General features: G+C 44.2%; 1 protein-coding gene across 9 annotated transcripts; it reads left to right on the top strand.

Moving 5' to 3' along the window:
• Positions 1-40: 40 nt before the first annotated feature.
• On the top strand, positions 41-27,640 carry LOC308580320 (C-type lectin domain family 12 member B-like). 9 transcript variants are annotated; one of them, XM_081181667.1, is made up of 11 exons: positions 41-511; positions 9,550-9,600; positions 12,381-12,485; positions 16,513-16,632; positions 18,038-18,118; positions 21,740-21,865; positions 22,920-22,982; positions 23,249-23,338; positions 24,240-24,409; positions 25,615-25,727; positions 26,024-27,640. In XM_081181667.1, exons 1-11 carry the CDS (start codon positions 433-435, stop codon positions 26,154-26,156), a joined length of 1,131 nt encoding a protein of 376 aa, XP_081037793.1. In that variant the 5' UTR covers positions 41-432; the 3' UTR covers positions 26,157-27,640. The 9 variants fall into 9 exon arrangements, with proteins under 9 accessions (XP_081037793.1, XP_081037797.1, XP_081037799.1 ...); XM_081181666.1 differs by lacking the exon at positions 41-511 and adding an exon at positions 6,953-7,556; XM_081181668.1 differs by lacking the exon at positions 41-511 and adding an exon at positions 8,952-8,994.
• Positions 27,641-27,900: the final 260 nt, after the last annotated feature.

Genomic DNA, 27,900 nt, shown 5'->3' with positions numbered 1-27,900 from the left:
CTGTAGTTGATCCCCCACAGAGTTACAGATCCCAGTAACCCTTAAGGAACTGGAGTGCCCAGAATTATTTGAGTTGGGAAATCTTATTTGAATGTGTTTTATAAAGGCATAGCATGTACACTGCCGTAGATAAACTACATCCGGCGTCATCACTAGGCCGAACAAAATTCAGCTCCAGTGACCTTTGTGTATTGTGACTACAATCATTCCCTTCATGTTTCTTGTACCTGCTGCTGGACTTCCACGTACAAAGCCATGGTCTTCTGAGTAACTCGGTGACGATTTGCATAGTGGTACTCAGGGCACCTCCTCTAAAAGGGAGAAGTGAAAGTAGAGGTAGAAGCCAAAGAACCTAGTAGTGGGGCGCTTAGTGAGTGGAATTTGACGGGTTGACCACATTCTTCCTCCTCAAAACCCTTAAAGCCACAAGGCATGGCCGAGGAGAGGCAATATGGAAACTGGTTGCCAACTTCCAAACTGTCAAATTCCAAAGGAACCATGGCAAAGCCAGGTAAGGTCACAACGGTCTGTGGGGTTGGGGAAGGAGGGGCGAGAACACAGACGAGGAAGCCTCTGTGTGGGGGGTTTGTTCCTGCATGTGCGGCATCTGGTCTACTCACCCTAAAAGGAATAAATTCCAGAAGAATAGCCCTTTTAGTCCGTTAAGGAAAATGTGGCAAGTGCCTGTGGGATGTCCATTCATTTTGCTATTCTGTAATGTCTGAAAAGAGCTCCTGAGCACCATATTGGAAGTTGTGCAGGAATTTTGCATATCTTAATTTGGCTGGTAATTCTGATGGGTTTGTGCCTTCACCTCTGGGAAACCTCTAGACTGTGGGCCTATTTAGGCTCGTAGTTCTCCCTATTGGGGTGTTTTTGCTAACCCACACCCACCTTCCTTACACCTGAGGTCAGGTATGGACCAAAGTGGGCTACAATCAACTGGTTCTTGACACTTACAAAGGTGGTTTTCAGCAAGCTCTGTTGAAGGCATGCTGTCAGAAGCTTGGCAAGGCACAGTCTTTGCCTGACAGCACACACTCAGTCTTTGCAAGCAGGATTTGAAGTCAACCCTCACCTGCAAAGGGAGAGGGGAAATGTCTGCAGATGGAGGAGAAAAATGAATCTAAACCACACCTGAAAACTGACTGGTGCTGACAGAGGGTACTAAACCATCCTATCATCATCACAAGTATTTAGCTTGTGCAATGGGACTTTCCCTCCTCCTCCCTCCCCACGATGTTCCAGAGGGTTGGGGGAACTCCTAGAATAGAATTGGAGGAGTGAGGACAGAGTGGATAATGTTTTGTGCTGATGGAATTGTTGCCTTAGTGCTACATTGGATTCCAGCCAGAGCACCTTCACAGGGGCTCGCAGCCAATCGGCCATGAGAGCGAGCCCATTTGATTGACAGGTGGGGCTACAGCATAAGCCTATTCATATCAGAGATAATCCCTAGAGAGGCCGGTGGGGCGTGCTCCCAAGTAAATGTGTTTGGAACTGCAGCCTTAAGCAATCTTTTTGGTTGGTCAGCCAAATGCTCTGCAGACGTGGGCCAGCGAAAAAGTTGTTTGTGCTTTGAATAGCATGCTCTGAGTTTATTGGACTCTGGAGCCTTCCTTAAGTCTGCCTTCTGATGAGCACAGCCTGGACTTGTTGCCTCCTCCTATTTCTCTTTAACTTTTACGGCTTGAATCAAGCATTCCCATAAACGGAACCCTGCTCACAGGGTGCGCCTGCTGAACGAAGAGAGGGGAAGCCGCCCCCCCTTGCCTCTGTAGCCCTTTGGAAAGTTGTGCTGGATAACTGAGGACATAGAGAGGTGGCGCTGACGGGGTGTGTGTTCAGGGGACACAAAAGGAACACCTTGGATCCAATCCTCTATGTGTGGGTTTATGGCACCACTATTCTCCAGAATTGCCTCAATTGCAAGAAACTGTCTTTGTGAAGTTGTCCTAAACTTACAGTCGCCATGTGCCCTACTTCACAGAGGATAGTTCTGTATTTGGAGGGCTGTCTGGTCCAAGATAAATAGCTTGAAGCAGGTAGAGCAGGGAGGGCCCTTGCAGTTGCTCACTGGACAGCAGGCACACAGGCTACTTGCTCCCAGTCTTTCTCACAATACCTAGATTATTGTATTTCTATTTAAATTATAGCAATTCTTTCTAAATGTGCACCTAAATGTATGAATTGTGCACCTAAATGTATGAATTGGCACATGTACATTTTATGCAAATCTCTTCTCTTTATTTCATTCTCTTTATTGGGTGTTGCTGCACTTCCTCTTTTTGGGTGATGCGTAAGTGGCTACCTTGCCTGAACTTTGCACTGCTCAGGAAAGTGGGGGGGACGGACGGACGGACAAAACAATATAGAAATAAAAGCACACATTAAGCAACAAAAATTAAGCTGAACTGAGCAGTTTTCACAGCTGGAAGAATAGAAGACTTAGAAAGAAGCAATCAAATGCAAGCCACATCAAAGCTTTATAAGACGAGATGTGCATAGAAAATGCAGAAGGAAATACTATTTATATCATTACAAAACTAAGAAGCTTACCCAGGAACACGTAATGATGGGATAATTAGGGTTTCTTTGAAGGAAAAAAATACTTTCCCATGTTGTAAAATTAACATGGAAAACTCACAGCTAATCCTACAGTTGGTTAATTAATATTAAAACAGATTTCTATACCTTGCTCTGCTACTTCCCACCATTGGCATGATCAAGCTTCCATCTGCACTCCTCTGGTCTTCCAGACTCTGGTCCCTGCACTACTGTTTTTGAGTGGCAACTAAGAACATCTCAGGATTTTACTAGCTTTTTCTCTATTCTTACAGGAGACCTAAGAGGAAAGTACTGCAGCCTCCATAAATCAGTGCCCGCCACAACTCCATGACCCATACAATAGCAACACAAACCATCATGTCCAATTAGCATACTTAAAGGAAGTTTGTTTTTTTCTTTTAAATCAAGAGAGGGAAGGATAAGGGGAATGCCCAGCAAAGTTGCAGAACTAAATAAAATGCCAGTGTAACAGTGTAAAATGCCAGTCTGCACTCGCATGTGTGGTAGTTACTTACATTCTATCCTCACCCAAGGAAAGTCCTTTTTTCGGAGTAAGGCATCCATTGAAGCATCTGTATCCCAGGTGAGTCCTTGCTTTCATCTCTGAAATTCATGATGCTTTCCATTGGGCCAGTGCAGGCTAAAGGGCTCTCCCTATGTGCATTTGAAGCAAGGCATCTGCACTCCCAAGCCAGACTCCGATGGATTTGTCCTCAGGTCTAAAATTTTAGGATGTTATAGTTTTAACTCTGATTTTATCGTTTCCAACTCATTTTTAGTCTTATTTTAATAAGATATCTTGTACACCACTTAGAGGCGACTGTGTTTAAGCTGTCTACAAATTGTTAAAATAAACGAAGTACATCTTCAAATGTGTATATTCTCTGTGCACAGGTTTTTTTTTGGGGGGGTGTGATAAGAATTTGGTGGATGTAGAAACAGGTACAGTGGTACCTCGGGTTACATACGCTTTAGGTTACATACGCTTCAGGTTACAGACTCCGCTAACCCAGAAATAGTGCTTCAGGTTAAGAACTTTGCTTCAGGATGAGAACAGAAATAATGCAGCAGAGGCGCAGCGGCAGCAGGAGGCCCCATTAGCTAAAGTGGTGCTTCAGGTTAAGAACAGTTTCAGGTTAAGTACAGACCTCCGGAAGGAATTAAGTACTTAACCCGAGGTACCCCTGTACTTACCGTAAATATTTTTATGTGCTTCTCAGTTCCCCGAGTAATGAGCGGTTCCAGGGTCAGTGCTTACCTGGGTTTGCTTTCCTTTGGAAAGCGAGATTTGGATTTATTTACAAGTGAGTTGAGCCTGGGTGACAAATCGCCTGAAATAATTGCTGAAATAATACCCCTTTGAAATAAAGGTTAATGGTAATGTAAATTCCTGAACAAAATAGTGCTAACTCTCTCATTCACAACCTGAAAATTCTGTTCCTTTGTACTGCACATAAAAAAATAAAAATAAAGCTTGGTCTCTTGCTTTCAGAATACTGTGGGATTTTTGCTTCAAAGTACACCTACACTCCTCTGTTGGCTGCTTCCACCTAATAGGTACAGAAATAAACTTAATAGGGGAAAACAAGTTTCTGTATCTTTTTAAACCTCTCCTAAACTTATTGCACTGTGCCTTGGGTCTAGGCAACTAAGTAAAATTTTAATGGTCGCTTATAATGCACAAATAAATTCACTGAGAGAGAATTCAGTATTCTTTCCCCCTTTTCAAAAAATAGCAACATTGATTTATTTTTCTCTTTGGCAAGGGCAACTGAAAGTTGTAATCTCCTGCTCTGTGTTCTCTGAGTCCTTCATTTACTCTGCTCTTAAACTATCACCAATTAGGGTTACCCTGTTTCAAGAGCTTTTTTTTGCACAATCACCCCAAAAGTTGATGATTTTTTTTGCGCAAACGCACAAAAGGTTGTTGAGCTTTTTGCAGAAAAGCATTCTATAGATAGCCCTCCCCCCCGTCTTTTACCGCCGAGCCGGAGTCGCCCGTGCACATTTTTTTTTTAAAAAAACACCACCACCAAAATCTTGGAGATTTGCTTTAAAATGTAAAATTCCCCCAGGATGGACTTGTAGGCCCACCGAAAAAGGACATGTCCAGGAATTCCCGGACGTATGGCAACCCTATTTCAACCCTATTTCACATGGACTGGGGATGGCTTGGCTGAGGCTAGCTAGTAAGACAATGGCAGAGACAATATTTGAATTGGGGGCATCTTGGTTCACTTAGCTCAGTTTCTTAACCACTTTGCTGTACCAGCTCTCTATCATGATGTGTTCTGGACACTTAAGGCTATAAATCTTGTGAATGGGTTTCAGTGTAAGATCATCTATTTAAGCCTTCCAGTACGAAGAGGTACAGCTCAGTGAATCGGCACATATGGAATAATGAAGTTGATGCAAATTACTTTGGATCGATTCATAGCACAAAGGTGTATGTCCCTATGAACATAAGCAGTTTATGTGGAATCTATTCCAGACATGCATGCTTAAGAACCACCCACAAAGACTTATTATCTGATCAGTCGGTTTGATTCCCACATTGGGCAAAAAGGTTCCTGTATTGCAGCGGTTTGGACACAGACTTGCACCAATTTTGCATATGCTAAATACAGTACAGTGGTACCTCGGGTTACATACGCTTCAGGTTACATACGCTTCAGGTTACAGACTCCACTAACCCAGAACTAGTACCTCAGGTTAAGAACTTTGCTTCAGGATGAGAACAGAAATTATGCAGCGGAGGTGCAGCGGCAGCAGGTGGCCTCATTAGCTAAAGTGGTGCTTCAGGTTCAGAACAGTTTCAGGTTAAAAGATAGGATTTCAGGTGGAAAAATCGAAATTAGAAACAGAATTGTTAGAACCAAAGACTAAGGTACTTTCAAGAATGTATAACTTGCTGCTTAAATGGAACACTCAGGATGAGACAGTTAAATCAGCCATGATAAAATGGGCTCAAGATATTGGGTACAACATTATGTTTGATGACTGGGAAAGGTTATGGACCACCGGTATGAAGTTTACGGCATGTAATACCTTGAAGGAAAATATTATGAAAATGATATATAGGTGGTACATGACCCCAGTCAAGCTTGCAAAAATATATCATTTGTCTGATAATAAATGTTGGAAATGTAAGGAGGCTGAAGGAACATTCTTTCACCTCTGGTGGACCTGTCCAAGAGTGAAGGCCTTCTGGGAAATGATCTACAATGAGTTAAAAAAGGTATTTAAATATACCTTCACTAAGAAACCAGAGGCATTCCTTTTGGGCATTGTTGACCAGAAAGTGTTAAAGAAGGACAGAACTTTTTTTATGTATGCAGTTACAGCAGCAAGAATACTCATCGCAAAATATTGGAAGACACAAGATTTGCCCACACTGGAAGAATGGCAGACGCAACTGATGGATTATATGGAGCTGGCCAAAATGACTGGCAGAATCCGTGACTTGGGAGAGGAAACAATGGAAGAGGACTGGAAAAAGTTTAAGGACTATTTACAAAAACAGTACAAACTGTATGAAGGTTAAGAAATTGCATGATTGGATAAAACATGGCTCCAGCAATTTAGTTGAAAGATATGGGAAACTAAGTGATGTGTAAGAAAAGGTTGAAACTTAAAGTGATATTATGTTTAAATCTAAGTTAAAACTAGTTGATAAGAATTATTTGAAGTCTAGAGACATAATATTTGAGAGACATAAAATAAGATTTGAAATAAGGTAATAAATTGCTGTTTTTAGTTTTACTACAGAGAACGCAGGGAAGGGAGATGTGAGGAAGTCCAATTAGTCATATAAAAAGAGTTATAAATAGTTATTATTCTTCTTTTTTGTATTGTATGTTGGTGTAAGTATATGTCATTTTTTGTTTGTTATCTGTTATTTGTTGGGTGAAGGGATTGTATATGTTTGGTATATGGTTGGTGATTTTCTTTCCTATGCCTGAAAATTGAATAAAAATAGTGATTAAAAAAAAAAGAACAGTTTCAGGTTAAGAACGGACCTTCGGAACGAATTAAGTACTTAACCTGAGGTACCACTGTACAGTATGTGCATTGAGTGATCTGTAGCAATGATTACTACAATTTAGATAGTATACAATACTTCTCACCATTGTTGGGAAGACTGTGACTGGCCTGTGTGGCAGCTCAGCCAGTAGTCCAGGTGCCAATTGCTGAAGGTCACCTTCAAGGCCCCTCCTGCTCTTATTTTATCTTTAAACCGGGCTTGGACTTGAGAGCCCTTCAAGCAGAGGACGCCTTCAAATTGAGGCCTGTCCTCTGTCAAGTAAGGCACACCACCCAACTTTCTAGCCCTGTGTACAAATATTTATCTCTCAGCAGGGGTCAGCAAACTTTTTCAGCAGGGGGCCGGTCCACAGTCCCTCAGACCTTGTGGGGGGCCAGACTGTATCTTTTGGGGGGGGGAAATGAACGAATTCCTATGTCCCACAAATAACCCAGAGATACATTTTAAATAAAAGGACACATTCTACTCATGAAAAAACACGCTGATTCCCGGACTGTCCGCGGGCCGGATTTAGAAGGCGATTGGGCCGGATCTGGCCCCCGGGCCTTAGTTTGCCTTCCCATGTCTGAGAGTAATTCTTAATAAATTTCTGCTTTGAATTCTCCCCCACCCCAAGTCACTTCACACATCCCTTGCATGTTTCCTGTGTCTAAGACCGAAGAGGTGCTTTCTACAATAGCTTCCAGATAAAACGAGACTTGAGGTGCTCATTGCTGTGCCTTGCCCAAATAGGAGCATCTTAGAGGCCCTTCAGTTTCACTTCCCTTTGACTCAAAAGTTCTGAGCTCTCTTGCCTCTGCACCAGGCACTGCTACTGCAGCGAGTCTCAGGGAAAGGGCATGAATGGATCGCTCTCCTGTATTTGGGGGGCCTCCTGCTCCTCGCTCTGCTGAGCGGGTCCCAAGACTTCCCCCCACAGGTTCTGGCATGACAACATCCCAGGGTGAGTGGGCCTTTGTTTTCTGCTTTGAATTTCGGGAAGTTGCAGTGCTTGCTCCCTGTTTCTTTGGGAAAGTTTACCTACTAGTGTGTCATCCTAAAGGCTAACAAATAAACTGTAAGAACTTATGCTTGAGCTTGCACGTCCCTCTTCCCTCCCATTCCTTTTTCCTTATGTGCCATATCTTTTTCGATTGTGAGCCCGATGGCATTTTAGAACTGATTTTTGTAAGTCATGTTGAGAGCCCTTTTGTTGACTTCCGTCCCATCTCCTCAGATACATGAAATATTATCCCGAATTGCAGGCATATGCTGTATATATATGCACCATGGTTGCAAGGGGGATTTTAAACAGTGAGATCAGAAGGAAATGAAATGCAGGAAAGTACAGGTGGTGATTATTATATTAATGCAATTATTACAGTCTCCACTTTTCTGCATTTCATTTCCTTCTGATCTCGTTGTTGAGAGTTCACACGCATACAGCCCTGTGTATATATTATCCAGGGGTTACTTGTGGGGGTGGATAGTGGCAGTGGAGCAGAGTGAGACAGCAATGAGGATAGGGAGCTCTGGGTCGGCCACAACAGCTGAGTGTGATTTTACCCAGAAGGGAGAAAGCCAGTGCTGGATTAAACCCTGTGAAGGCCCCTAGGCAGTCAAAATTTTGGGGCCCCCACTCTAGTGGGATACCACTGAACTAAGAAAGCTTGATTGTAATTTTATTTCAAGATCAAATCAATATTATTTCGGTCTGTTGTCACAGCGCCCCTAAAAGGCCCATAGACCAGTGCCTACTCTGCCTGTTTGGAAATCCAGCAGTGGATGAGGTCATGGCTAGATTTATAATGGTGCAAATAGAGGGTTTTGAAGAGCAAAAAAAGAGGACACATTTGCCAACTTTTCACTATGGAGCACTATGACAACTCTACCCATGTAAAAGAGGACATGTCCTGGAAAAAGAGGACATATGGCAACCTTAGAAATAGTGTAGTTCTACCACAGCCCATGCTTTGAGCTTTCTTTGGGGGAAAAGTAAGCTTCTACATCTAGTAGAAGGAAAGTTATAAAGCAAAATGTGCACAACCCTTCTGAGTGATCTCCATGAACAGCATGGCTGCTCCCTCCTTTCAGTATTTTAAGGCAGTGCTTTTTTTCGGGGGGATACCCCTGAACTTTTTGTGAATCTTTGCCCTTTTGTCCATTTAATGTATTTTTCCCGATTTAAACTATAAAATGGTGATTTTCTTGAGTCAAAATGAGAGTACTCCTAAACATTTTTTTTAAAAAAGCAATGCCTCTTTCCTTTGATGATTTTCTCTGTTATAATGTGCTCTCTACAAGTTATTTTCTCCAAATCAACTGCACAATAAGTTGCCTGGCCATTAAGAATTCACTGTACAGTTAACTTACTATGCAATGGTCTACCCGTCAACTCAGAAGTAAGTCTCTTCATGTTTAATAGGGGTTAATTGCCATATCAGAGGCTAAGGGACTACAGCCTTGGCTTTCTTGTCAAAAAGGAGTCAAAGGTTTGTGTATGTGAGCTCAGTATCAATGAAAAAACAACTACTTAAAAAAACCAAACCAGATCTTAAATACAGACACCCCATAATGTTTAATTTTAATTTATAAAGAGTAAATTTTAATTTATAAAGGGTAAGACTGAGTCCAAACCAAAGGCCAGGCGGAATAGCTCTGTCTTGCAGGCCCTGCGGAAAGATGTCAAGTCCCTCAGGGCCCTAGTCTCTTGTGACAAAGCGTTCCACCAAGTCGGGGCCAGTACTGAAAAGGCCCTGGCCCTAGTTGAGACCAATCTAACCACCTTGCGACTTGGGACCTCCAAAGTGTTGTCATTTGTGGACCTTAAGGTCCTCTGCGTAGCATACCAGGAGAGGCGGTCCTGTACGTACGTGGGTCCTAGGCAATGGAGATGTCATCTTCCAGAAATATCAGTTCCCTGAATGCTTTCTATCCCCCCCTTTTTCCCCCTACAGGGATTTACACACTTGCTAAGCCAGCAAAACCTCCCCTGCCTCCCAAACCAGGTGAGTCAGTATGTTTCCTTTCTTCTCTTCTTCAGCCTCAGTCGTGCTTCTGCACTTGACAGGCTCGTGACGGTGTTCTCAGTATGCGAAGAAGATGAGACACAGGCTTCTTCCTAGCAGTGCCTTACAAATCTACGAGAGTTCTTTGCTCTTCCATGGCTTCTCTACCAGTGATGTGCAAATATGCATTATATATGTTAACGATTCTTCAGTATTTTGGTCTATCAATTTTATTTATTTTATCGCATTCCTCCAAGGAGCTCAAGTTGCTGTATGCCATTACTCTGCACCCCAGTTTTGCCCCATAACAACAGTAGCAGCTGGCAGAGTGGCACAGGTGGGTCTACATTGCTGGCTTGCTTCCCCAATGCACTGCATCACTGCACGTTGGCAAGAAGGGGAGGGGAGGGGCAAGGCAGTGGGGAGCTCATCTTGGTGCCAGTGCAGTATGGGGAGCATTGGATTGGCTCTGCCACTGCGCCTACTGCATCCTGAGCTCCCTGCTACCTTGCCCTACTGCCCTCTCAGTAAACAGCAGCCACATGCAGTGTTGGGAAGCCAGGCCAGCAACTGTGCTGGTCCTGAGGGTTAATCGTGCGGCGAGGTCCGAGTCCAGTCCAAGGTCGAGGGTGTGGTATGGAGGCTGACTGTCAAAGCTGAAGCTGGGTCCAAGGCAGGGAGTCGGGTGAGGTCAGGAACTCTGGCAGAAGAGCAGGACACGGTGCAGGCAGGAACAGGCTACCAACAATGTTGCTCCTGCAACCTGGGACTGGGGCTGACTGGCTTTTATCTGCCCCGAGGCATAGGGCGGCCCCGGTCCACAGGTGACTCGCCTCTCCTGGCCTGGAGGTGAGCACTCCTCCTGTGGGAACTTAGTTCCCTCCGCCTCTCTGCCCTGAGCCCCTGCAGTTCAGGAGAGGCTGGAGGGTTACCGGACCCAGAAGCAACCTCAGCTTCCCCTGACAGGGCTGAGAATGGAGCACCTGCAGGCAATGGGTCCTCCATCACCTCAGGGGCCAGAGCAGACTCAGCTGGTGCCTGCACCTGAGGATCCAGCACAGGTGAGGACCCTTCAGGCTCAAGCCCCAGCCCCGGCTCAGCTGCTTCTGGAGGCGGGGACTCCTGTGCAGGCTGGGATTCCTTTGGTTCAGCCTCCGAGTCTGAATCCCAGGCCATCACAGCAACACAGACCCACCAGATGCTATTTCATTACAGTCCTATGAAGTTAGATGGAGAGGCAATGACTGGTTCCAAGCCACCCACTGAGCTTCATCTCTGAGTGTAGGCCCGTGCAGAGGTTTGGGGAGCAGCCAGGGATGCTTGCCCCCAGCCTCAGGCAGCTACGCTGGCAGGGAGGCCCTGCCAGGGGCCTGCTGGTCTTATGCTGTCATGCCAAGAATGCCCGTACCTCCCAGCTGACCAGGGACTCACATCGCAGGCCTCAGACAAGCTCTGCCTCAGACAAATCTGCACCTGGCTAGGTGTAGATTTGAACCTTGGCCTCACCACCTTTGGGGTGACCCTGTGATCTCTGCCCCATGCAGCCTTTCAGTTAAAGAGTGCAAGTCTTCCAATATGGAGGCTTTCATCGTGAGCCCCCAGACTAATGGATCAGTCTGGTACCCTTTTAGCTTATACATGTTTGGAAGGGTAGAGAGCAAGTGGCACAAGTCTCACTCTGAAGACAACTGAACACTGGTTAGCGCACGTAAATGTGCCTACCATGTGGCAGTGTGTGCTGCAAAGATGGCTCATTTTGCAGCTTGCATTATGTCCACTAGTGGCAGAGTTATTTTGGATGGTCCAGATTTTACTGGCTTCCATTCTAGCAGAGTGCTCTGGAGAATTCAAAGATCCAACTGATCACACCCTTTGATGATAAAGTCGCTTGCCTCTGCACTTGCTGCAGCTCCTCTTGGAAGTACCCAATGACAGAATCGAGGATGTGCGTGTGGGATCAGTTTCAGCTGATGTGGACACGGTGCTGGTGGCCGTGCCCCTAGGCACTGGTCTTCTTGCCCCTGCCCCTCCTGGCTTATGAAATCTGTCAGAGGGGTTCTGACTGGTCGGGTCCAGAGTGGGGTTAATGCTTTATTGCTTGAGGGGATGGTCCCTGCTGCCTTGAAAGAGGAAGGGGTGCAGCTGCTCTAAAGAAACAAGTTTGAACCACTTAGATGGTATCAACTATCAACCAGTTGCAAATACCCCCTTTTGGGAGAAGGTGATGTAGAGCAAGCAAGGCCAGACTTGGCTTTCGAGCTGTTTTGGGACTACAACTCCCATCATCCCTAGCTAACAGGACCAGTGGTCAGGGATGATGGGAACAGTAGGCCCAAAACAGCTGGAGGGCCAAGTTTGGCCATGCCTGATGTAGAGGCTAGTTGTGAGGCAGCTGTAAGCAGTCTTAGATTCTGCAGATTATTTGGATCCATTCCAGCCTGGATTCAGTTCTGGCCACAGGCCTGAGATGGCCTTGGTTGCCCTGTTGCAGGGAGTAGAACAACCTTGTCTCTTCATCTATTGACCATGATATCCTTCTGAACAGGCTCTGGGAATGATATTTGTGTTGCAATGGGACACAGCCTGTAGAGTACCATTGGGAGTGTGCTTTTCCGCCCCCTGGAGGCAATGTCATGGGGTGCAACAGGGCACTATCCTATCTCCAGTGCTATTTAATATCTATATGAAGCTATTGAGAGCGGCGGTCATTAGGAGTTTTGGGGCAAGGTGGCATCAGTATTCTGATGACACACTGCTCTGTTTCTCCATAATTTCTCCAGTAGAGAGAGGCCACGCAGTCCCTGGACCTGTGTCTGGATGCAGTGGTGAGATTGATGAGGAAAATCAAATTGAGCTTGAATTCTGGAAAGATGGAAGCACTGTGGGTGAGCATACCCTCCAACATTTCTCCGATGAAAATAGGGACATCCCATTCCATAATGATAATTTTAATATTTATACCCCACACATCTTACTGGTTTTAATATTTATACCCCACACATCTTACTGGTTTTTACTACAGTGGAATTTACTGCCAAGGAGTGTGGTGGAGTCTCCTACTTTGGAGGTCTTTAAGCAGAGGCTTGACAACCATATGTCAGGAGTGCTCTGATGGTGTTTCCTGCTTGGCAGGGGGTTGGACTCGATGGCCCTTGTGGTCTCTTCCAACTCTAGGATTCTATGATTCTATGATTCTGGTTGCCCCAGTCACTCTGGGCAGCTTCCAATATACTGTATATAAAAACATAATAAAACATTACACATTAAAAAACTTCCCTATACAGGATTGCCTTCAGACAGCTCGGGGGTTGGATAACTCCACACCCTCCAACATTTCTCCAGTGAAAATAGGGGTGTCCTAAGGAAAAGTGGGGCATTCCGGGATCAAATCAGAAACCGGGACGGCTTCTCTAAATCAGGAATGTCCCTAGAAAATAGGGACATTTGGAGGGTTGGTTAATAGCCTACCCTGGACAGGGTTGCCCTCCCCCTTGTTTTGCATTTTTGCAGTTTGGGGATGCTTCTGGATCCAGCTTTGTCACTGGAGCCCCAGGGAGCCTCAGTGGCTAGAGGTGCCTTTTACCAGCTGCAACTGGTACAACAGCTACAGCTGTTCCTGGTCCGGGAAAGTCTGACCACAGTAGTTGGTGCTTTGATTGCTTCAATATTGGATTACTGCAGTGCACTCTGTGTGGAGCTTCCCTTGCTCTTGATTCTGAAGCTGTGCTAGCGCCAAGTGCTGCAGCACAACTGCTGACAGGAGTGAGACTGTCAGTATATACCGTATTTTTCGCTCTATAACACGCACCCGACCATAACACGCACGTAGTTTTTAGAGGAGGAAAATCCGTAGGCATGCCACCCGTAGGCATTCCCTCCATAACACACACAGACATTTCCCCTTACTTTTTAGGAGGAAAAAAGTGAGTGTTATGGTGCAAAAAATACGGTAACACCCCTGCTCAGAAACCTGCAATGGCTGCTGGGACAAGTTCAAACTGTGTTACTATTAGCATATAAAGCTTGGGGCCAGTTTATCTGCATGATCACTTTATATATGCTCACTTGACCACTTAGATTTGTGGAACTTGCCCTTTTAGAGGTGCCATATCACATTCATCCTGCATTTGTCCGAATTTGATCTTTATGTGTGGCAACATCCACACTTTGCATCTTCCTTGTCTATTGACGTCAGGCAGGTGCCTTCACTGTACGCTCTTTGGTGCCTGCTAAAAGCGTCTTGTTGTTTTTTAAAGCAAACCTGCCCAAATATGTAGGATGCTGACAAATGTTTTCCCCCCCTGCTTTTAGTTTAGTTTTGCTTTTAAATAATGTTTGAATGTTTTAAATAGTTGTTTTAAACTTTTGTCTTTACTTATTATTCCATTGTGTTATCCTTTTTGCAAGCTAGCTGCTTTGAGTTTGCAAAAGTTTGTTTGCTTTTAAATCAAGTGCTATGTAAATTCCATTAAATAATAAAAGAAAAGAAAAGAAAAGAAAGAAAGTTGACCCACCTGAACAATTTGTTGCATGTGACTACCACTGAAGTTATTTAATACAAATGTTTTCATTTTAGGTGAACTCAGCAATTAGACTCCACTCAGGGGCAGTCTTAAAATAACCTTATTGTGTTTCTTCAGAACGGGACTTCGTTTCTATAAACATTCTAATCCCAAGTTAATGATCTTTTTACTTCTGGTTAGTTGCTGGTGCTGATGTCAGCAGCCATCACCTTCCTGAGCTAGTTGTAGTTTGCTTTGTCAGAGAAACACTTTGCTGATCAAATGCCCGTAACTTGAAGCAATGAAGCGAGCCTTGGGCACTGTGTCCCTTAGGTTGAAGAAAAGAATTGACGGTGCACTTTGTAAGTGACCACAATATGACTGACTTTCTGCCAGATGAACTTCCAATATAATCTGCTTTATTGCTGCTTTGGTCCTGCATTTGGTTATATGTTATGTGCTTTGCAAACCCCCCCCCCCAAACCTGGATTCCCAGTGCCCAAAAGAAAAATTGAAGTGATCCAGTGCTTTGTACTTTAAGCAGATAATTCCTTTTCTATATTGCATTTCTCCATGTATGGCAATAAGATATAACCCCTTTTGCTTCTGTATATTCTAACGCTGCTTTGATACTTTATTTTAGAAATTAGTGCTGGTTGTACTTCAGGGTAAGGGCGAAGTTTGGTTTGCTTTGCTTTGCTTTTAATGTGAACTAGGACAGTGTTCTGCTAACAAGTCCCATCGCCATGAGGATTTCTGCTTGGGCAACGGGATTCCCCCCCTCCCCCTGCATGCACCCCATGCCCTCCCCAAATCTGCCTCAGAGGTTTGTGGGAACTCAACTGATTTAAGGGGCACAAAGGGGGAGGAGAGGGAGAGAATGTTTTGTTGCGCAACCAGAAGTCCTCACCCTGATAGAATGTTCACCTTAGTGCTGCATTGAGTTACACCCATAATTTGCACTTCAAGAAACAGTATGTGAACTGAAAAACACAGCTGTCCCTCAGCATTCACACTTCTCTTTTTGGATGCAGCTAACCAGGCAAAAACCTTTCCAAAAATATATAATAATAATAATGACATTTATTTATTTATTTATTTATACATACATACATACATACATACATACCCACCCCACCCATCTGGCTGGGTTTCCCCAGCCGCTCTATATAGAAGTGAAAATAACATACGAAAAAATGCATTACAGCAGGGGAAATTGCAGGCAAAAGTGTGTATATTGGGGAAAATTCCATACATAAATGTGTATACTTTGAGAAATGTGCACTAAAACTCTGATGAATTTTCATGAGGACTTGTTTTTTTGTGTTTTTTTAAATCCACACACATAGGCTGATGTGGAAATGTGGTGAACTCAATTGATTGGAAAAAATGAGAAACTGAGATAAATCCAAACTGACAAATTCACCCACCCTGTTTTCCACTTCAGTTTCTTATGTATTGGAGTGTAATGTTTGTATTTATCTAATCACTTGGGAAGTGTGTTAGTTAACAGAAGGGGATCCAATAAGAGGCCTGCTGAATCAGACCAAAGACATGCTGACTGATCAGGTGCCCATAGGAAGCCAACAAGCAGGATTTTCTCTACTGGTTATTGACTGAAATAGATGCAGGATTTCACTTTTTCCTTCTGGCCTAAGCCACATAAAGGGGCGTGGAATGTCTTTGCTAAAAAAAAAACATTCTTAACAGCAACAATCTAATTTGGGACCCCCATTGCTGTGGAAAGGCCCAATTGTACAAGCAAGGCAGGCATTTGTTTGAGGCACCAGTGAAGCACCACACCATGTGAAAGTGCCGTCATGGTGAAGCCTCTGATAGCATGCATCTGAATTTGACGTTGCAAGGGTTCCTGGGACAAAGCTCTTTCATCCTCTGTGGGGAGTCACTTGGGGCAGCAAAGAGCCTTGAGCTGTTCCTGGCCCAGTGGTTCTCAAAGGGAGAAATGGCAAGTGTGGCAGGAAGATTCAAGGACAATCAAACATTTCTGTGTAATATCGTATAGTATTTCATTTTTCAAAATATGGATAGATATTATATTATGTAAATCAAGCACTGCTAGGAGTTGTTCACTTTTTGGTTTCCAATGTATTTCTAATCAATAAAAAGATTGGTGTGGCATGAGCAAATTTTCTCTTTGAAAGTGTGGCCCAGAGAAAAGCATTTGAGAGCCACTGAACTGGTCAGACTGTGCATAGCAAGAAAGCAGAATGCTGGAATTGTACTATTGTATTGAAGGGCAAGCCTTGAGAAATTCAAAGCTCAGCTTTTCAGACCCACCCAATGGATTTGCTAATTTGACTCAAATAGGCTGTAAATAATTCACACAAAAAAACCCCAAGTCTGAGTGGCTTGTTTCCATTTTCAGAGTTAACCGTTCTTCTTTTTTTAGATTCACCCAACAGTTTTGACGATGACGACGATTATGATGATGGGGGTTTTGTGACTGAAATGACTCCTGCAAGTCAGACAACACCTTTGGCAGACAGAAGAGGCATGGATGCTAAGAAAGGTGCGGAAAATACCTCAGTCTTCTAGTCTTCTTTAGCATGCATGGTTATTAGTGAGACATTCATTTCAGCTTGTGATATTTATGAACTACGCAGTTAGAAAGGCTGGAGAGATCCTGTCTCAGCAAATGAGTCATAGAGCAAGGACAGAGAGCCAGAAGTTGGTAGACTCTATTCCCAATAGTGAAAATCTGGACAAAGTTGTTGAGCTCCCCCCCCCCTTTTTTATTGTCATTTGGGGACTTTTCCTGAATTGTCCAGGCTTTCCCGGACATTCTGCTGATTCAGTAAAAATCCACCCAGATGCCATTTTTCTGAGCGATTCCCAGATGTGTCTGGGGAAACCCAGACGCATGGCAGCCCTAGTAGACACCATCTGCCACCATCCCTGTCCGCAGGCACACTGGCTTAGTACTGATGAGTGTTGGAGTCCAAGCACTTCAGGAGGGACACAGGAGGTTCTCCATCCCTGCCATAGAGGTTCCATGGTAACCACCAACAGAACACAAATGAGCCACAAATGAGCATCCTTACTTCTTGTGGCAATGAATTCCATACATTTATTCAGCATTGTCTGAAGAAGTACTTCTGTTCTTTCTCTCAGCCTTTACAAATCCTGGACGATTTTAAGCAAACAAAATCAAAACAGTTATTCAGAGCCTTTGTCTAATTGTGCGACCATTGTGTCGTGCTGCTTCACCCCCCCCCAAAGGAAGAGTCTCTAAGTTTAGCTATTCTTTTTCTCCTCATTTCTGTCTTCTATATTAAAGATCTCTGTTCCCTCACACACAATTATAATGGCAGGAGGAGAGGAACCAGACACTTGAATAGACTATAGTCAATTCTAAATGTGTCTGGAGTCTAAATTCTAAATGTAGCTTATTTCACTCAACAGAAGCTGCTGTTTGTCAAGCAGCTAGTGTGAAACATGAGCTCCTGGACAAATGGGACAAAGGCTGCCCCATTAAACTGATGCCCTCTTCTTACAGTGCAGGAGTACCCTTAAACTTCACCAGCTCTCCCCCACAGAGCTGCCTTCAAGAACTGAGCTATGCCCAATATGGTATGTAGAGGGAGCTCCACCTGCTCACACAGTTTGAAACTTCAGTGAAACTTCTTAGGGTCCAAATTAGAATGTGGTCAAAGCATTACATTAACCGTAAGCTCTTACAGACTCATTTTAAAATTGTTGACTATTCAGCTTGAAACTGACACATTTCACAAGAGAGGAACGCATGGCTATGTCCCGCTACTAACGTTGAATAGTTGGTGGATTTCATCATGGTGGAGTGAGGAAAAAGGGAGTGATTCTGCATATTTCATGCATATTAGCAGTTTTATCGACTTTGTGTATCTGTGGTGTGCTCTCTGTTTCTAATCCCAAACTCCTGAATTTGTACTGTGTAGTCGTTGATCCTGGATATAGCCCAAGCTATTCAAGTATCAATGCCCTTCCTTCTGATGAAGCGACAAGCAGTACAAATCGTGGTATGTATTCCAAATGGCATCTAGATGATGTGTGCACTCAACCCTATCTTACTGCTGGGCTAAATATAATTTCTTTTAACATAAAGGGCTTAGCCTTAGGGGAAGCTTGCAAGTATCAGCAGGTACCTTGGGAAAGAGCTGGCATGGCTGTTCTTCAGGAGACCCACCTCCAAGCTCCTGAGATGGATTGGTTGTGAAAAGACTGGTGGGAGTGAGCATTGGGCACAGGGGGCTCCGCCAAATCTAGGGCAGTAGCAATCCTCTTGCCAGAAGTAACTCACAGATGTGAATCAGAGACCCCTCATGGAGGTCCCAATATCTACATGGATGAGAATAATTATCTCTTAATTAATGGTTATACTCAAAAGACTGAGAGTCCCTTGGGTTTGACACCATTCATGCAAAGGTCGCACAATTACAGAACACCACTATCATTTATGGGGAAGACTTCAATTAAATCCTTAATTTTATTGAGCAAGATCATATACAAAGAGGGGACTTTCCAAGCAAAGGAGGCACCATGTGTTTCCACAGATAAGTACAGCCTTAGAATGTGTGATGACTCAGCTAAATTGTGGTTCAAGATTTTATGTATACACAGCTGGGTCAAAGCAAGGCTTTCCCCCCTTACATCTGTGTTGGTTAGCTTTTGTGTAACCAAATGCACGATAGATCCCATATTAATCTCAAATCATAGCTCACATTTAACACACCCATCCTCAACACCCTGGTTGTGCCTCACATTGGAAAGTTAGCTCCACACCATGTAGGAAGGTGGTCTATATCTTATGGTTGGAGGTTGCAGTAAAATAATTCTTGGAGCACAATAATAAACAGGCAGTAAAACTCCTCTGGGACAGGGGTGGCAAATCTTTGCCCGCCTCCCCCACAGTGTTGTTGGACTCCAGCTCTCATGAGCCCCAGCCAACATGGTCAGTGGTCAGGGATAATGGGAACTGGAATCCAACAACATCTGGAGGGCCATGGATTAGCAGAACCGATGCAAGAGATTGCACCACAAGACCCATTCCTCCTCCCCCCATTTTTGCTTTGTGAGAGCATCACTGGAGGTCTCTTGGCCACCACATCGTCCCGCCTCACTGAGGAAGGGCCAAAGGAGTCCTTCCTCAGAGTGATGTATTCTGGGATAGATGGGCAGGAGAACACTGCTGCTGCAGTAGCTGGAAATGTCTACATTTAGTAAAACGTTCAAACAGTATTTCCAGCTGCTGCAGCAGCAAACCACATCACTGGTCAGAGGCCCCAATTTCTTTGGGGGGCCTCCCCCCAAGTCCAAAAAGACCTCCTGAGGAGGCCAAGCACGGAGCTGAGCGAGGAGAAAGAGGCTGGAAGCAGCTCCCGAATAATATATGAGGTGCTGGAATCTGGGGTGGGGGGTGGGGATGGAAGTGTGGGGATTGGGTTATCAGATGATCTAGATGCAACTTGGACTACCCTGATTGTGTTCCACCTGCAAATCAGAAGTGTTATGTGCGACACATGCTTTTTATCCATAGATAAATACATTTTTGCTTTGGCTTTCCTTTCCTTTTTCCTTTCTGTCCTCTACCCCCCTTTACACACACACACACACACACACACACACACACACACACGTAAGAGAGAAATGGGGGGGAGGGAAGGGCCTAATAGGGACTGCCAATTGATTAACAATAAAATGCAAATAATAATTTTTTTAAAAAACCCCACATTCATTTCCTCACAAGCCTGCTTATGTTTAGTTTGTTACTGGAAAAAGCTGTTTCACGAAAACGTAAGAAGAGTCCTAGCGGATCAGACTAAATATCTCTTTAGTTTAGCATCCTGACTCCCACAACGGATAAGCAGGTGGCTCTGGGAGGGTCACAAGCAGGTAACGAGTGCAACATCTCTCTCCTGTTCATGGTCCTCAAAGGCATCGCCTCCATTTTCCTTTAGCGTCAGTGGATACAGAATTGGGAATTTTGATATTATTGTAGTATCTCATCTTTGCTGATCTACGGCATAAATCCGATCTCATTAATTTAGCCACTTAACATTAAAATATGAGCATATTCTTAAGCAGCTGCTTTGGATATCCTACATCACTTCTTCCAATATTTATACAGTGTAAATTCTCACAGGTGTTTCATTGTTTACATAACTCTATTAAATCTGCAATTAGGTTCACAGAGAGCAGGAAGGAAACTCCCTAAGTCACCAGACAAACCCACACAAAACCAGACCATAATTCTGTCTCATTTACACTGGTATAAAGAGCAATAATCTTTATAGCACTGTATAATTTTACACTGCCATGGGGTTCAGGCTTCAGCTCAGTAGAACAACTCATATTTTGTACGTGGATGGCCTCCAGTTTCAGTCAGTGGTACTTCCAGTTACCATTTCCTGATATGTCCAGTTAGAACCACTGCCTGGTTGAGACTCTGGAGAGCTGCTGTCAGTCAGAGTAGACAGTACTGGATGAGATAGATGGTGTAACTTGATAACAGGCAGCTTCCTAAGTCCCACACAGCACAGACTTTCTCCTTTGCAAGATCACTTAGATCCCCATGATCATAACAGGAAGGAAAAGATTCAGGATCCTCCCACCCAGTTTCATGACCATTACCTTTCTTAGTTTTGATTGTTGGGGAGCAATTACTTCTTTGTGGGCTCTAAATTATTTCTATATGACTTATAAAATTCCCCACTTCCTCCCACCAAACTCTTATTTCCTCTGCTTCTGATTCCCACCCATCCCTTTTTACAGTCTACATGTTCTTTTTCATACCCCTTAGTTTTCTGACACTATTACGTACTTCAGTTTTCTAATGGATTGGGACTCATACACATAACTCTCCCAGTAGGTGGCAACCCTCTCCCAACAAGTGAATTGGATTTGCTACGTGGAATTGCGGGGTGGAGGTGGGGGAGAAGTTGCAGAAATCAGAGAACACTGTGTACCATAATCAGCTGTAGGGCTTATGGTTACTATGCAATACCAGGTTATAGCCAGTCAAGTCGTCCAGGAGGCTAATCACATTGGCCAGACGTAGTAGTATTTCTAGATAGCATCTTTTGACTCTTGAAGCTTACAATGACAAATACAGTTCCTCTCATATTCATTTGCCTTGGTTGTATAAAATGTATGTACATTCCTTTTAGATTGGTCCAACTGTCCTCAACAGCAGCATTAACCAAGCATAAAGCAAAATGTTTTAGATGGTTTAGTACTGATTTACCCTCACCTTCAGCATTACTTTTTCAACATGAAAAGATCTAATATTTTGAGCCTTTTCTTACATAACAGGTAAAAATAAAAAATAAAATTTAAATAAAGGAGCATTGTCCAGACTCATTTATGTTCTTCCCAATTTATGTGGTTCCTTTTTCAGTTGAGGTGGCCCAACCTAGGCACAGAGACAGCTTGTCTCCCCCTGGAACTCAGAATAGAATTTGGCAACCTTGCTGTGATTGTGCACAAACACATGCACACTCACTATTTCACTCACACATGTTACATGACTTTGACCCCCTTTGTTATTCATTTGAAAAGGGGAGGTCACCATTTGTTCCTTCTGTTTATATATTTTTTAAATGTTGCAAATAAAACGCTTCCACTAATCTTCACTTCTACAGCTCCTGCCAATGCTGAGTCTCCGCAAAGGAAAAACAGCAGAAGAATCCATGTCTCCATCCTTTATGTCTTGGTAGCCATCTGCTTTGTGATGTTGTCAGCGCTACTCGTCTTGGTCCTGGTGAAGTGTAAGTGATCCACTTTGGATGAAAGGAAGTCTGTATAAATCAGGAATGCGGATTGTGTTGAATCCCAACTCCCATCAGCCCCAGCCAGCATGACCAATGGTCAGGGATGGTGGAGTCCAACGATATCTGGAGGACTGTAGATTGATTCCCCATCTCTGGTGAAAATGGAAAATTGGAATTGTCAGAAACTGCAGGGATTAGAAATGGGGACCCACAAATCCAGGCATACTGCCCTGTATGGAAAACTATCCATGAGGGATAGCTCAGACGGTAGAGCATGAGATTCTTAATCTCGAGGTTGTGGGTTCAAGTCCCACTTTGGACAGAGATTCCTGCATTTCAGGGGGTGCCTTCCAACTCTACAATTCTATGATTCTATCATGGGTATAATTGGTTCCTGGGATTGCATGAGTGATGACAGTCTGTTCTAACCTTTCTCCCTTTGGCTTTGTTCCTAGTACTGTTCCTCTCACCTGGCTCCCACATGTGAGTGGGCTCAGCTTTGAAAGCGATTTCTAAAACACTTTTTTTAAAATCAGATTTTTGAAAATGCTTATGTTTTTTAATGAATAAAATCTGATACTATGTTTCTTTATGTAGCAACATTTATATTCCGCATATCATATCTATACTGAAGTGGTTTATAGCTCTCAAAGGCAACCCACTTAAGAAAATGTGATACTAATAAAAACACATTGCAATTAATGCACATTTAAATACTGTCAGCTGTTAAGTAACCAGAACAGTTCTCAAATCCAGGTATCAGATTACTGCTCTCCAATGCACTCTCCCTTCCAAGCCACCCTGAACGGGAAGAAGCCAGTGATAAATGCATCCCAGTGACCTAGCATCTGCCGCCTTTGCCTAAATCTGCTGCTACTGCCACTGGAAAGGTCTAAAGAACAAATCCCTTGGCCCAATTGAAGCATGTTCAGCATATGGATGAGGGCCATCAGATTATATGCAAGGAGGATATGGTTCAAAGCAAGGTTTATTTTGACAGCACAACAAAAAGTAGAAAAACTACAAAAAAAATCTAATTTTCTTTCTTCAGACTCTGGACTATCAGAGGAGATACAAGCTCTGCACTTGAACCAATCAGAGATGCTGCTGAGAGGTAGGTAGTATGGCTCTTTAATATGTAAAGTGGAGGCTGAGATGTCCCACAATGGCTGTGCAGGGCAGGGTAATGGCCCCCAGCACAGGCCCCAGTCATGCTGGACTGCAGTCGCCACTCAGCGGCAGCTGATAACCGGTACTTGTGGCATCACCACTGACAGTCTGAACTCTTAATGCACTACTAGATCAATAGCAAAGCAGGAATGGCAGCCTATGGCCCTAGCACACTGCTTTTTTGGGTGGACATTTTGATTTGTCTTTCAGTGAAGAAGGACCTGGATGATGTGCAGGCGGCACAAAAGATTATGGAAAGAACCATAAGCAACAACTTCAGTGAACTGCAGGATGTCACAGGTGAGACATCCTTGGAAACGTTATTTATCTTGATTATTTTCCTTCTGGCCTGGTCATCCTGGGGGTCTAAAGACATAGGAGAAGTCCCAGGCAGTGCCATCATTAGGAAGGTAGGAGAGAAGGGAGAATTCCTATTGAACCGTGTAGTAGCAAAAGGAAAGGAGAAATCCAGTTCTGCCCACATTATGATCTGAGCAGTTGCAATTCACCAGGCAATCCACGTTGGGCTTCCTCTGCCTAATCCAGAATAGGGGGAAGCAGTGGCACAATATGTGTTGGCAGCTCCCAGGGCATGTCAAAGTTGGTGCCCCCTAACCTAATTGTGGGCGTCATGTGGGCCACGGGTGGACTTGGCTGTGCCCCTGCTGCAGCCGCTCATCATGGAGGTCCTTCCAGCCACTGCATTCCCCTCTCAGCTCAGCGAACTCCCGGTGGAAGAAGCGACTGGCACTCCTTGGCAGGCTTGGCAGCACCCCAGCAGCACCGGAGCCACAGCTGCTGCAGGCCTAGGAGAAGGGTAGTGGAGAACAGGCCAAAGCGCCAAGTGTAGCCCTTCCCCAGCCATCTCTCTTTGGCCGCACAGCGCAAGGGCGGGCACTGGCAGGTCTCAGGTGAGCGGGTGGCTCTCTTCCCTGCTGGGGAAGGACTGGTGTGGGCTGGGGAAAGTTCAGGTTCCAGCTGGTGGGAGTTCCACCCAGGTGCAGGCATCCCTTTGCCGGCTGTGAGAAGGAGGTGTCGCCGCAGCCCTGAAGGCCCAGTCCGGGTGCAGCTTTTCTCCCCATGACTTCGGAACATGGCAGCCCATCGACAGGCTTAATTGCCGGCTGCTGCTGCTGTATATTCTGAAGTCCCCAAGTAGGGTACAGTGTTAATAGAGTGTTGCACTACATTTACTTTGTAGAATTCATCTGTAGCAGCAGAAATTACTCTCATCCATGCCCCAAGGACTGGAAGACTAAAGAGAAGAACTGCTATTACATTTCAGAAGAGGCGAAAAACTGGACCGATGCTCTGTGGCAGTGCATTTATAATAGGGCTTATTTGGTCAGCATTTGGTCTGATGATGAACAGGTTAGTCTTCCTACATCATCATGATTCAGAATGGACAGACATGCCCATTTTTGTTCCTGACAGTTTCTCATTTTTTCCAGTCTTTTAAGTTTAATTCTGCACACTGTCGCATCAGTTTGTGATTTTTTTAAAATCCCCATGAAAATTTATCAGAACTACAGATTTTTGGGTGCAATCTTACATAATATACACATTTTAGCAAACATTTTTTTCTAATACAATGCAATTTTATATGGCCATTTTAATTAATATATGCACTTTATGCACAAATAGGATGCATTTTTATACACAATATTTCGATGGAGAACTGCAACACAAAATTCAGAGAAGTGTAAATTCTGAAATATAGCTATGTTTTGGTTCACCTTTTGTATCAGGAAGTGCAAATTAAGTATGCTCACATTACAATGCAAACTGAACCCAATTTCTTGCCCATTCCTATTGATCAGGTGGAGCACCATTCCTTGTGAGGTATTTGCCATTAGCATGGTGTTCCCTGGGTACTATTAAGAAAGCTTGCGGGGGGGGGGGGGGAGCCACAGCAGATTTCCTAGTAAGCTAGTTCCCTTCAAAAATTATTCTATTTTCTCCCTCCAAAAACTGTATTGCCAAAAATTGTTTCCTTAGCTTTCACTGCCTCCAAACACACCTTGAGGGCATTATGGTACAACACTTCCCCTGCATAGTTTGACTCTACAGTGGTACCTCTAGTTACAAACTTTGTTTGGAGGTCCGTTCTTAACCTGAAACTGTTCTTAACTAGAGGCGTGCTTTTGCTAATGGGGCCTCTTGCTGCCACAGCGCCGCTGGCACATGATTTCCGTTCTCATCCTGGGGCAAAGTTCTCAACTCGAGGTAACTCTTCCAGCTTAGCGGAGTTTGTAACCTGAAGCGTTTGTAACCCGAGGTACCACTGTACCATTCAAAAGAAGTATTCCAGTATTATAGATTAGTGGCAGGAAATATGCCCTTCCTTTCGTTAACCATCTTTCATTGGAAATGTGTCCCTCTGATTTCAGTGGCATTTTGCCTTCTACTTGCTCATTAGTGAGGAGAGGGGGGTGGCCTGAGGAGACCTCTGTAGGCTGGATTCAGATGCCTTGAGGTCTGGACCTGGGTGATGGTCAGAAGCTCCACCACCTCTGCTCTAGTACTTTTTTTTAGGATTGCAGTTCAAATGTAATCTAGATTATTTCTCATCCCAGGGTTTCCTGAGAGATAACATCCACAGTGCAGGTACATACTGGCTGGGTGCAGCTTACAACGAAAAGGAGGGAAAGTGGAGGTGGAAAGAAGGCGATTTGCTTATATCTACAGCGTGAGTACATTGTAAAGTATTTACATGTTAAAAACGGACTGTTTCATGATGCACATTCCCATAGGCTTCAAACCATGTGTGCTGAAGAAATGCAAGGGGTGGAGGTAACCTTTAAGACATGACAAGGGACATCAGTGTTCAGTATAATGAAATAACCAAATTCTAGACTTGTGATGTAGCCAGTCTTTTAGATTTTAATATCAAGATTTTAGCCAGACTTCGTGAGCTTTGTGGTGGTGTTGGCGGTTCTATGCTGATAACAATTATTCCACAATCCCTCTCCCTTTCTTTTCTAGTTTTTGGGATATAGGACAGCCACAGATGGGTGCTGAAAAGGAATGTGGTGTCATGCATCCCAACGGAACGTGGGCTTCCGCTGTGTGTTCCCTTCCCTATCAATGGATTTGCAAGAGGAGACTGTTCTGCTGAGACACCTGGTGGGACAGGATTGTATACAAGTTGTGTTGCTTCCCTTCCCCTACTCCCACCCCTCCTCATCCTGGAATGCATTGCAGCTACCAAGCAGACCGATGGAAGATGATAGCTTTTTACCATTGCGTGATCCTAAGCTTCCTAAAGCATTTTCATGCGTGACACATAGTCTTGCTTTCGCTTATTGCGCAACAAGTGAAAGGATTGTCTCTCATATGGAATCTGAGTGATTGTGTCGCACAGTGCTGCCCACGTTCCCAGAAGGCCTCACAATCATTCCTGTCAAACATGGGAGGAGGGGAGAAATCAGCCACCCTGAGACTGCGGGAATCAGAAATGGCGCTTAAGTGTGCTTGGCTCTCCCAACTAAGCAGGTAGCAAACACACCTTTGCAACCTGTTCACATCTCAGGCACCTTATTAACTTTCCCCAGCCACAGGATGAAGAGGAAGCAATAGTGGGGTGAGAAGGGAGGCTGTCTAGTGAGCAGGGAGGTGTGAGAATGATGAGCTTGCAGAAGCATTCAACCTTCCTGAATGCTAGGCACTGTATTAAGACAGAAGGCAAGGAGGCTGTGCTGTGTTAGGTGCTATAGGTTCACTATTATTTCAAATGGCAACATACAAGAAGGATATATTCCTTTTAGAGCAGGGGTGGAGAACCATTTTTAGCTGGAGGGCCAGGTCACATTGCAGCCAACCCCCCCTCCCCCATTTGACACGAGGGCTGGGCTGATAATCTGTCATTCGCCTGATGTCACATGGCATCAAGTGGATCTGAGCAAGGCTGAAAGCAGCATGGCTTGCATTTGGCAGCAAATGTAAAGAATGCCAAATGCAAGCCACCCTTGTAAAGGGAACTACAGGGAGCCTTGCTTGGAATGCAATCCTGGCTGTTCGTTTGCAAGTGTGGCTTCCACATGGTATTGTTTAAATATGGCACCAAATATGGCATCATGTATTCTAAGGCTCCTGATTGTTCCTTTGCAGCCATGGCTTTACCTGTCCTGTGCCTGACATCATATGACTTCAGACAAGTGGGCATGGCCCAGAGAAAGCTCAGAGGTCGGGTGGCTAGCTTGATTCATGGGATGGAGGGTTCCTATCTGTATGTTAAAGGAACTACAAATAGAAGCAAAGTGTGTGTGACATTTTGTTGAGTTAAGCACACGTATCAATCTTGCCTCTGCACAGCCACGTGATATAGCCACTGCTGGTATTTTTAGGAGAGAAAAGGCAAGTTTTTACTTTTGCAAACCACTTAACTCTTTGCATAGTCCTCAATGGCAAATCTGCAGTACAATACTGCGATTGCCTCACAATCAGGCTTTGCTCAGTTTTATTTCATTTATTTTTGTGTGTGCATTTTTCTGCAACTACTTTCTTCTAAACAGCATAATTCAATAGTTTGCTTTTTACAGTTTTGTACTGAACCTTTCGTTTTTCACTGAATAAAAATTCTCACTGTAATCATCAATGACTTGTTTTGAGGAATGCTCTTAATTTTCTTGATCTAATTAAAGATAACCATGTGCTATCCAATCCAGAGCTCAAGGCAGCAACTCTGTACCTACTCAGCTGGGAGTGAGCCCCAGTGAATTCCATGAAGGAGTAAGCCCCAGTGTATAGGATTGCACCGTTGGTCACAAAGAGGACAACGCCTTTGGCTTACCACTGTGACTGAGGGACATGAGCACCGTCCTCAGATTTCTATTCTAAAACCCTGTGGAACATAGTGCAAT

Source organism: Podarcis bocagei (assembly GCF_964188305.1).
Source record: "Podarcis bocagei genome assembly, chromosome: 2".
In the NCBI taxonomy this organism is placed as follows: domain Eukaryota; kingdom Metazoa; phylum Chordata; class Lepidosauria; order Squamata; family Lacertidae; genus Podarcis; species Podarcis bocagei.
Note: the sequence above shows the minus strand (reverse complement) of the source record. Positions and strands in the feature narration are given on the sequence as shown.

Excerpts from the sequence above, each read along its gene's own strand:
- LOC308580320 (XM_081181666.1), top strand. The coding sequence starts at position 7,457 with ATGGATCGCTCTCCTGTATTTGGGGGGCCTCCTGCTCCTCGCTCTGCT. Across the intron at positions 16,633-18,037 it reads AGGCATGGATGCTAAGAAAG|TCGTTGATCCTGGATATAGC; the intron begins GTGCGGAAAATA and ends TGTACTGTGTAG. Across the intron at positions 24,410-25,614 it reads TTTGGTCTGATGATGAACAG|GGTTTCCTGAGAGATAACAT; the intron begins GTTAGTCTTCCT and ends TTCTCATCCCAG.